Here is an 11609-nt window from a genome sequence, read left to right on the forward strand (position 1 = left end):
GCATCAACATTTATTTGACCATTTTTTATTTACTTTTGGCTTGGGTGAAGAGACAAAGACCCAGAGGTCCTGTTAAACTTTATACCTTTCAGTTTTAAGATATAAAAACTGGTTTCTTTTATCTTTGGGCAAGGCAGAGAAGGCTCATTCTTGTGTTTGAAGTGGGAAGGACTTCTCTCTACAGTAAGCATAGCAGCACTGTATCTTTGTAGAAAATATAGACGTTTTAAAAGAGCTGTGCAGTAAAATGTATTTATCAGACTCTTTCCAGCATTTTTTCTTTGTATGTCTGGCAAAGAGGCTTACAGTGCAAAGGGTTTTATCCGTTATCAATATCTACTCTATTGTACCTTGGTATTTGTTATAGTATTACTGCTTCTGTCGATGCACTGCTGTAAAAATGAAATTTGGCTCCCAAAGCCTGTCTCTGTCTGTTAGGAGTCCATGATGGTGCAGAAGCCTTGTGGGAAGGCATTGTTGGTGGGGAATAAGGATGGTATTGCAGCTAATGATATTCCTTGCATTGAGTTAGACAGACAAGGTTCTTTGGGTGAATCTGATATCTTTTTTTTTTAGACCAACTTAAATAGTTGGAAATTAAAATTTTTTTTTTTCCAACTATTTGAGCTGGTCTAATAAAAGATATCAGATTCAACCAAAGAACCTTGTCTGCCTATGTACTTAGACCAACACGGCTACAACCTAGGCCCTTGCATTGAACTAGTAATTCTTGACCAGGATGCCACAGCATCCTGAGGTGCTTTAAGATCCTCTCAGGGGTGCCATGGGCTGCCACTCAATTTTAAGCATTCTTAGGTGTGCAAACATGATTCACAAGATAATCTCAGTGATTTCAAATAGGAATCCATAATGTCAAAAATGTTCTAACCTCTTGGGGTCTTCCTGAGTTCTTTGCAACAGAAAGCTTGTTTTACTATTTTTCTGTAGTCAGAAAATGTGTGAAAACTAAGAGCTGGTCTCTCTTCTGAGGGGTGTCTAAAAAAGGTTGCAGTAGACAGACTTTTGAGATTTTTCTAAAACAAATCTCATAAATGTTTTGAGGGGTGTATGCAAAGGCAGGGGAAATTACATTGCCAGCCCCATTGATTTTTCTGGATGTTGAATTTCCATTTTGCCCCCAAATATTCTCCACATTCACATTTGTTTTTCATGAGATTGCTGTGTTTGACTAAAGTGAATTATGGGGTGCATACAACTTTGGCAAAATCAAGATGATTAAAACATTTCATCTAATGGTAGTCCTGATGGAGAAAGCCTCGGTTTGCTCTGGGAATGTTTTTGGAGAGTTCCAGGCAACGATGATGGGCTTGTGAATTTATAGTTATAAAAATGAGTCAAAACTTAGAACTGTCATTTTCCAAGGGGAACTTTGAATCTAAAAAGGTTGAGAACCATTGATCCAGGTGTATGACTTCGTAGTAAATGTTCATAGCCTTGGAGGTTTGATTCTACACTGTGTTACTCCAGTTTTATTGTAATGTTACTTCCCAGTTATTTTGTGATATGCATAGGGATAACCTGATAAAATCTGTAATAATGAGAGATTTATGCGCATTAATTACATTAGCATTCATTGTTCTATGGGTTTTATTTGATTGTGCAGTGTTGCCACGTTTCTCTTTTTATTTGTCACCAAATTAAAAAAACCTGAAACTGGCATTCATCTGATAAAGGCTTATACAATGCTGCTTCTTTCGTCCAGTCTTAATGAAGAACTTGCTGTGCTTGAGCAATTGCTCAGGGATCCTGCTGTGCATCAAAATGATTTGGGGAGAATAATGGTGAATTCAGAGGAATGTGCTGTCACTAACATACACTTTAAAGCACTCCTCACCCAAAAATAGTGCATGCTTCCTGTAACCTGATCTGCACATCTCTTCTTTAAAGCATTTTGGTTTATCTCCATTTGAACAATGAGGGAAATCATCCATGTGGCTGTTTTTCAGCTCAAACAAATTGTTATTGAGGATGGAGAATCATGCTCTGTTTCTTGTCATTTATCTAATGCAAGGTAAATTCAGAAGCTTTCTAAGTGCTTGCTCTCTGTATCAGCTATTTAGGGTTCTTCTGGCTGTGAAATGTGTAGAACCTCCCTCTGAAATCATAAGCAAAGTCATCAGACAAATACAGTGATTTTTTTTCCTCTTTTTTTCCTCTAGAATTTCAAAGGCAGGAAAGTGTGAAGTCCCAGCAGAAAGGCATTCAGCTATATGACACACCCTATGAACCAGAAGGCAATGGTGTGGAATCAGACTCTGAAAGTGTGGTGAGTCAGCGCTTACGAGAAAGCAAGTTGCCACAGGATGACGACAGGCCTGCGGATGAGTATGATCAGCCATGGGAGTGGAACAAAGTCACCATCCCAGCCTTGGCAGGTAGGATTCCTGGATGCTGTCTGCCTACCGCATTTATGCCCAGCAGTAGCAAAAGAGCTATGTACTGTGGGGTGGAGGGAAGCATGGACGGGTGTACATATGTGGGCTTGTCTATACAAGATGCTACTGCACAGTTACTGCAAAATTTATTTAGTATTTGTATTATCAAGTACTAGATTAGTGTACAGTAACAAGAGTTCATGCACAGTAGTACCAGCGAATGTCTGTTAAGTGATGCTACTGCTTAGTAGCCTAATAATACTGCGTATTGGTGTATTAGCACTATCTGTGCTGTGACATACTACTGCACAGTCATCTTCTCGTGTAGACATGCCCTGTGTGTGCATCATTTTTGAAGCAAAAGTTAAAGAGAAGTTTAGATTTTATTGAGATCATCTACCAATAAAGGAAATTGTACTTTTAAAAAAGAATCAGTATAAATCTTGGAAACAAATTCCACAGTTTGTCCAGATTCTCATCTTCCAATCTAATTCCATGGATAATTTTCATAACATATTAATCCTGCTGCAGGGTTGAGGTTAAGATTTATTTGGCTAATTCTGTAAAGTGAACTACTTCCTATGCTGAGGTAAAGTGCAGGGGAAAAAAAACTTTCGTGTTACGTCCTCTTGCAGTTGTAGGCATTTAAGGCAGCTTTTAGTTGTGTTCATTTTAATTCGGCCTATTGCTGGGTTTACCTGTAATGTGTGCAACATGTTCTTAAATAGGTCAAGAGAATGAATCTATATTAGTGGTACTCGGCCTTCAGCCTGCAGGCCAGATCTGGCCCTCAGAGCCATGACACCTGCTCCACAGGGCTCCCCACAGGTCCAGATATTTGGTGATGGGGGAAGCAGTGGTGGCTAACACTCCCCCGCTGCCAAACTTCCAAATCCCACAACCAGAAGATATGGCCCTGTGTGCTGGTTCACAGCCCAGAAAGGTTGCGCTCCATTGATCTGAATGATTCTGCCTCTCAATGTGCTGGTCAATGAAACTTTACATCCAAGTTACCGTTTTTACGTGCCCTCAGGAAGATGCTAAGCAGAGGACTACTTAGCACTAGTGCTCAGGGCCTACTTCCAAGAGGTAAATTGCTCCTCTGTTCCCACTACTGCAGGAAGGCTCGTGCTGCCTGAAACCAGAATGCTTTAATCCCATCGGGTGCAGATAACACGTAACAATTGAACCATTCCAAAATGTCACTGACTGGAAATTGGCTCACAAATGTATCAAGTGCTGTAGCTCGGACAGGAAGGATTAGGAGCGAGTACCCCACCCAGCATGCCTCCACTGGGCAAATTGAGGGGAAGGGGGAGTGCTTGCACCCATGTTTTGTGAGTCTCAGGGGTGGGTGACCTGTGGCTGGGAACATTATCACTTTTCTCCTTTCCCTTCTTTCCTAAACCATGAGTTAAGTAAACATCAAGAGCTTGCAAATGATGGAAACCTACAGTGTGCTTGCCTAACTTGAAGGAGCGGGGAGCGCTTGGTCCCAGGCTTTTGGTTCCCATGGTCCAGGGAGCATGATGAGAGACTGTGATGGAGTGGTGACTGAGGACGCAGCTGGTTGTTAGGTAGTTTTTATTGAACAGGCAGTACGGGGGAGCTCACAGGTAAAGTGCTAAGGAAAGGGGGAAAAAGGTGTCGGGGGCAATGGAGTTCTGGCTGTGTACCAGAGCAGCCAGCTGCAACAGTGTCCAGGGGGCTGAGGAGCAGTACAATGTGGTATGCTTGCAGGACCAACCAGTCCTGTGTCACAGAAAAAAAATTAGTGTCCACGCATAATTGATTCAAAATAGTACTTAATATTCCAGGCAGATTTAAACTGGTTTATGCAAGCCTATATCTGTCCACATTTAAGTTTAAGTATTACGTGTGCTTCTACCTGAGGTTCCGGTGCTTCCTTGCATTCCTGAGATCCTTCATGTTCTGGGTTGACTACTTGCAGAAGTGAAGAACAATGAATGGCGTTACTGAATGGGCATTTAGAGATGCTTGTTGAGGAGGCAAATCTCATTTGAGTATATGTTTATTAAGAATATATGCTTTTATGTGTTTTTAAAATGAAACAAAATCAATAAATAAAACTCCTGGGCTAGCAGTTCTAGACCTAGTAAGTGCACATACATATCTGTTGTCTTTTTTCCTAGACAGGGATTTTTTCATTAAATCCTCTTGCCAGCATTCCTCACCTTTTCCTCACCCAGCTGACCTTTTGTAAAGCAATGGATGTTCCACTTTGTAGGGGATTTAGAACTTTTGACATAATTTAAGTATAATGTCTGTGATTGTGTCCTTTGTAGCCAGAATTCCTGAATCATAGGAGTTGGTGTGTAAATACTGTACTGCTTGTAGTTTGTCTTCAGAGGTCAGAAGCAACTGTTCTTAACTGTTTCCCTTAATTAAACAGTATATTTGCTGATATAACACAGAAGGCTGTCTTTGGTAAATACCTAAATGTCAGTATTTTGTAAGCTGAGTCTTTTACAACCTATCAAAGTTACTAATTTCCTCTGAGGCTTAAAACCATGACACGTTTAAAAAACTTCAGATGTTTGCTTGAACAAGTCATATGGAGACAGCCTTACTAGGAGCTATAGACCAGTTCTGTAGCTATAGACCAGAGTTATTACTATTCAAAGCACAAAACCCCCCTGATGTTGAATAGCATACTTTACAGGCAAGCCATTTAAATACAGTCTAGATTGTATGTAACTTCATATGTTTATACTCACCTTACCATTTTTCACCCTCATAAAAAGCTAGTGGGAACTGGTGACACTTTTCTGCTTTGATGGTACTTAAGTAACTTTGGCTGCTTGCAGACATTAAAAGACCAAAAAAAAAGTGCTTTGCAAGAAGAAGCAGAGAGTTACTTTGACTCAGATCTACAGTGTCTGCACAGATCAGGTGCTTCAGCAGGGCTTTTTGGCACTTTTATCTGAAGCTGAGTCAATCAGGTATTAGATAAAAGCACCAAAAAAGCCCCACTAGAGTGCCTGATCTGTACAGACAGTGGGCAAGCCGGATCCAACTAACACACTGCCTCTTCTGGGCACGCGCTAGGCTTGGCATGGGAGCGTACAGAGTTTAAAGTAAAGTGCCGTTTGTTTCTTCTTTTAACATCTGCGAAGCAGCCTGTGTGTTTAACCTCTCGTATGCAACTGAAGGCTAAGAGTAAATGCAAACATGTATGATAAAAAGGCATTTGTTATTAGAGTGCAAACAAAATGTTTGACTTTTACTTCACTCTTGAAAACTACAGAAATGATCAAGAGAAATATTATCCAACTTTCCCAGAACAAATTTGGTTCAAAACTGAAAATAATCCCAAGATGTGGAAGCCCAGTTTTATATTTTTTAAAAGATTCAATACTTCCTAGCAACAGGGGTTTGGGGAAGAAGTTCCTTCTTAGTCAGATGTGCTACTAAAAAAGTCCCCTGTACTAAAAGTAAAAACAACCACTCTTTTTATGGGGAGCAGTAGCTCTGTAATATGTGAATTGCTTTTTAAAAAATGCATTGATTTAACTTTTCCAGATTAAGAACAAAATTCTGTTACCCTTCTGGAGTTAGTGCTTTCCTACAAGGTATAGTTCCATTAACTTCATTTCCACTGTGGTGGGTAGTAGGTAGCTTAAGGATCTGAAAGTATTATTGGCATGCACAAAAAATTGTGCTATTTAAATCACTTTGTAAACCATTTTTGGCATACAAACACTCTCGGCACTAATTTTGTGCGCGGAAGGATGCTAAATAATTTTTAGGTCCTTGGGTTGATGGCCCACTTTTCTCCTTCTAAAACGCTGTACATTTTCAGAGCTTTGGTGGGATGGTGTTGGGGGTTGAAAGAATCTTGACCATGAAGGCAATTCACTGAGTGACTGTGCAAGTACGTAGTATCCCATTTAAATTCCCATGATGCCATAAAAGATTAGGAAGAGTTGGCTTCTGATGAATACCAGCAACAGAGAGCAGATCCTGAGGGTCTGATTTCACAGAACTGCTTGTAAAGTGAAATGTGTAGCATCTCAATAGAAACAGAAGAATATTGTGGGTTTAATCAGCCTTACTGACCACTTCTAGCTCCAATCAGCAGGGGTCTTGCACTTCAATGGTTTTAGCATCTGTTCCTGTTGGACTGTGAAATGCTCGTTGAAGTCTTGTAGTTGCAAATGGCACAACTCACCCAGGCTGCATTACCCGGTGGGTTCAGAGAGGTACTAACCATTTCTTGCCATTCCTGAGCCAACTTAGGTGCAGAATGTAGTTAAACATGTGATGGCAGTTACATTTGTTGAAGGAAGAGAAAGTGCTCCAGCTGTGAAATGGGAAAGGACTAGATGATATTTTTTCAAAGAGCTATTGACATTCCCTACATCAGGAAACCAGTTGCTTTTTCACAAGTGAGTGTCAAAATGTTGCAGGAGTCTTGTCTTCTTTTTTTCTGTGAGGAGGATAGAAAAAATAATGTTTCTTCCCATGTGGCAGAGAATGCTCACCCCATTTTAAGGAGATGCTGATCATCTCTGGGTTTATACCTATCACCACCCATTCCTCATCTCTCTCTAGTGACATTGGCAATCTGAAATTACCAGTATTTTGCATTTCCAGCATTTAATAGAAGTAAAGTAATTGGGGCTAGTAACTTCACCTGTAAGGATAAGAAAGTATTCATATTTGAAAGCCCATATTGAACGGTAGGCCTCAGACATATAGTTTGGCCTTATCATTGTGTTCTTCAGGTTAACACCTATCTTCCAAAATCTCAGTCCCATCTTTAACTCTTCTCTGTTTTCTCTGAGGATTACAGATTTTTTTTTTGCTTCAAATCCATCAATTTTTTTTGCTCTGAGTTCATCAAACAAAACACTGCACCTAAGGGTAAACGCAATTAAACTCTCAGTGCTGGCTGTATTTACTGTATTGTAAGACATGGTTTTCCCCCCATTTAAAGAGCCTTGTATTAGAATCGAGTAAGAGGGCAGTGTGGGGGCAGGCAGCAGCTGAGGCTTGGGCTTCAGCCCCTACCAAAGGTCTGGGCCATAGCCACAGCTGCTGCCTGCTCCTCCCTGCCCCCTCCATCACACCACCTTCTCCCCACTGTAGACTCTTCCCCCCTCCTCCATACAACCTCTCCTTCCCTGCCTGCTCCTCTCCCTGCCTTACCCTCGTTCCATGGCAGCAAGCTCCATGCATGCTGCAAACTAGGGCACTGAGCAGATCCCCAGTGCAGCACAGCTCAGCCCAACCCTGTATCAGCAGCATGCAGTCCAATGCCATGGGCTAAAATGGGGACAGTCTGCCGGTTCGGAGCAAGGGTAAGGGGAGGGAAGTGGGGAGCAAAGGCTGGGGGGGAAAGGGAGGAGGGGAGAAGCAGAGGGAGGGGGAACAGAGCTTGGGGGGAGGAGGGGGAAAGGGAGGGCAGAGGCTGTGGTGAATGGGGGCCCTGCAGCTGCAGGGGTGAGGGCAAAGGTGCAAAGGGGGCAGGCACAAGCAAGGGGCAAGCTGCAAGCTACTTGACCTCCCCATACCACCTGCCTCCCTACAGCGGTGGAGGGGGATGGATTAAATACAGCCTTCCAATAATTAGATTCTATACATGGAAAATTATAACAAATTCATGAATTTTCCTTGTATAGAATCTAATTATTGGGGGGGGGGTCGTCTTAGATTCAAGTAAATACGGTAATCAGGAAGAAGAATGTTAATGTTGGAATAGTATGTAAATATATGCATAGTATACCTTGAATGTACAAGTAGAAATATGTGCCTTTAGTACTTACGATAATATCTGAACTTCTGCCCTCTAATATTTCTATCCTTTAAAAAGGCCAGAGGGGTAGGGGGAGTAGAAGTGCTGGTATCCACATTTCCAGATTGAGGAACTGCAGCGTAGGTTCAAACTAGGATTCATACCAAAATGTAGACTCATACCAGCGTAGACTCAAACTAGGATCCATACCAAAAAATTATGATGTGTTGGTCTGGCCTCTCGTAGGGAAAAAGGGGTTAGTTGCCTGATTTCCTTGTGCAATCTGCGGGGCGAGTATTAGAACACTCACCAAGGGAGTAGGAGACCTGGGTTTTAGGTCTGAAGAGGACTCAAACCCTCATCTGCAACCCCCCAGGTGAGTGCTCCCAACCATCAGGCTCCTTCCTTCTTGAAGCAAGGCCACCCAGCAGCCAAGAATGCATGACTCCATGGGGCCACCAGGAAAGCAGCAAGCAAAAAGGAGCTTGGCTCGGTAGCTAGTGCTAATTTGGTCAATCAGCTGAGAGGCTAGGAGCAAGGGCTGGATTCTGGTCCCTGTTCTCTGGACTGTTTATCATGCAACAAATTAACCCTTATTAATTGAGGTATCCGATGAAGGTGCCCCACTTCAGCGTGCCTTAGGGAACTTGTGTTCCCTAGGGTTAATTTGTCATATGATTGGGACTGTCAGCAAGAAGGGAGGGGGAGCAAGTTGCTGTTTGGGATTTGCCCAGCCGGAGCTGGTGGGGCAGGGAGGGGTGGATTGGAGCTCTCCCCCATCTCATGAGCCCCTTCCAGCCCCAGCTCGTGCTGGGCAATCCCCAGCTGGCAGCTCACTTCCCCCTCCCTTCCTCCTCCCTTTCTGCTGACAGCCCCAGAGCTTGGGGGCTGGGGAAGGGAGGAGGCTCCTTACCTGTAGGCAGGCTTTTTGGGCTCCGGCAGATAGGCTCTATTTTATATTTTTTTCTTAGCCTCTCCACAGCCCCTGACCACCCTGGTTTCCCCTGCTGGGCAGGCTCCTGCCCTCAAGGTGCCCCTGTGGCCCGCGCTGGGCTCAGGCTCTGGCACCCTTAGGCTCAACCTGCCTGTGTCTTGCACCTCTTCCCCTGGCATGGCTCAAAACCTCAAAGTCCCTCAGGCACCCCTGCGGTCTCCTTTCCTCCTCTGTCAGTCACAGCCAGTCCTCTGTTACAAACTAGAACAAAAATTCAAGCAACCATTTTAAACTCAAAGTCCCCCCGCTCTAGGTCATCATACCACTACCAGGCCACCTTCCCGCTCTTCGGCTCTTGCTGCCCTAGGATTATCTGCCACAGCCTGCATCTCTCACTTCCCACAAGCTTGAACTGGCAAGAGCTCCTGTCTCAGCAGACTTCAGGGCTCCACTGCCTCTTTGTCTCAGGGACCCTGGTTTATATCCCTTGGGCTCCTTCCTCTTCTGGTCAGCTGTTCTCTTGACCAGCTGCAGGTGTGCCCCCTCACCTTAATGGTCAGCTTACTGCCTAAGCTGCAGTTGTTCCCTTGCTGCCTTCCCTCCTGCAGCTAATCGATACTCACCTGCCTGGGGCTCTTTCTGCTGCCATTTCTCTTTTTAAGTAACAGGAGCCCCTGGCTCTCTCTTACAGTCATGCATTCTTCACTCAGCTTGACGCTTCCCATATCTAATGCAACTAATAATAGGTAGGTGTTTTAAGGAGTTGGTAGTTATCCTGTTCTCTAGATCAGTGGTTCTCAACTTTTTTTGTACCAGGACCCACTTGGAAACATCCATGGGCAGTCCTGACCCGGTGGCCCTCACTCCTGACCCACTGCCCCCAAGCCCCCAGCCTCCAAGTGTGTGGGGCCTGGGGAGCCCCAAGCAGCCCCTTGCAGACTGGAACTCCAACAGCCTGCAAGGGAAAAGCCACTGTTTCCCACTTTTTTTTTTTCTCCTTTAAAGGGGAATCCATTTTTAATGTTTGTTTATAATCCTTTCATATATTCTTGTGAAGCACTTTGGGGCTGCAACTCATGGATTGAAAAACACTGCTCTGATGTGTCAGTGGTCTGTAGTAGGCAGCAATGTGGGTCCCATCTTGTGCTGAGATCAAGTGTATTTTGCTGCACTGGTCTGTTACCCAAACCAAGATGGATTTAAAAGGCATAATGTAGTGAAGGGATGCACCCCTCTCCAATACACTGCAGACAGGATGCCCTACAAGTCTTGTAATTAGCTTCCCACTGGCCAGTTTCCAGTGGGAGGATCCTTGACTACATGCCTGCTTTATGGACATGGGGCACTCCTCCCTAGCTTGCTCCTGTAGCCTTTGGTTAAGGGCAAATAAGACTTGGGGGCTTCTGAACCCCAAGCCTCTGAGCGTGGGCCTGCACGTAAAATGCCTGCCAATGGTTTTGAGAGTATCTGAAGCCCCAGGCTGAAAAATCTGAGCTGGAGGATACTTGCTGGTTGTAGCGCTGTACAGGGTGTTTGAACAATTGAGTGTTGCTCAGTTGAGAGGATTTGGAACTGATTTGGCTGATCTGACCTGGAATACAAAAAATTAAAAAAAAAATAAAGGGTCCCCGTTTTATACTTTATCTGCAATCAGCTGTTTGCTTCAAAGCTTATCCATGGCTCAAATAGATAATAGTAGGTCTGGCCATTCCCCTTCCCATTTTGTCTACTTGATCCTTCTTACACAAGTTATAACTATCATTTTGCTTTAAAAAAATTGCAGTCATACAAGTCTTTCCTCTAGGTCAAATGTATGCCTGTAAAAGAGCAATTCTAGTGTCTCTTGTTTACTACCCAGGCCATAAGCATTGTTGTTCAGACTAGAGAATTTCTATTTGTCTCCCCCTATGCCTGAATTAATTCTGTTCTCAGTATTTTGATTTTGTGTTAAATCACTTGTTTTGCCTCTAAACCCATCTCTTTTGTTGCTAAGCACTCTCCTAACTGTTCCAAATAGCCTCTTCCCAAACAGACAGGTTCCCTTCCTCCAGAGTTGGGGATTATCCAATTTAGACACACCCCTCCCCATAATCAGTGGACCAGAATTGAAACTTGGTACTTTCTACCTCTTACCTGGTCATTGTTTTGCACCTAGGATCTCTTGTCATCTTTCACTCATGGGATGGGAAGGATGTCATATGGTTTTCTTCAGTGCCCTTCTTTGTTCCCTGAAGTTGTCTATAATTTGTGAGGCCATCTGCAAAGTAGACATTAGTACCAATATGCACCCATGCCAGTGCATCTTTGCCTGCTTTTTTTTAGAAGCCTAACTGTCCTAAGAGGCTTGTCTTTCTTCCTGGCTCCAAGGAAGTTGCACATTGTCTTCTTTCCACTGTTCTTTATATACAAGGCTAGTTTTGTTGTCTTTGGATAGTTAGAGCTGTCTGTGGACATGGTGGACTCTTACATGCTTGGCTGATCAGCCACCCACAAGTACATTCCACATAGCTTTACTCTTTCC

At 43.5% G+C, this 11609-nt stretch overlaps 1 protein-coding gene across 1 annotated transcript in view; it reads left to right on the forward strand.

The window, feature by feature from the left end:
• SHB (SH2 domain containing adaptor protein B) overlaps positions 1–11609 on the forward strand; it is a gene marked incomplete at its 5' end in the record, with an annotated part of 164999 nt that overhangs the window by 88002 nt on the left and 65388 nt on the right. The window contains one exon of the mRNA XM_006038150.3: positions 2181–2396. Coding sequence (XP_006038212.3) covers positions 2181–2396 — 216 coding nt within the window. The remainder of the gene's footprint in view (positions 1–2180; positions 2397–11609) is intronic.

This window comes from Alligator sinensis, unplaced genomic scaffold (assembly GCF_000455745.1).
Source record: "Alligator sinensis unplaced genomic scaffold, ASM45574v1 scaffold2194_1, whole genome shotgun sequence".
NCBI classification, from domain to species: domain Eukaryota; kingdom Metazoa; phylum Chordata; order Crocodylia; family Alligatoridae; genus Alligator; species Alligator sinensis.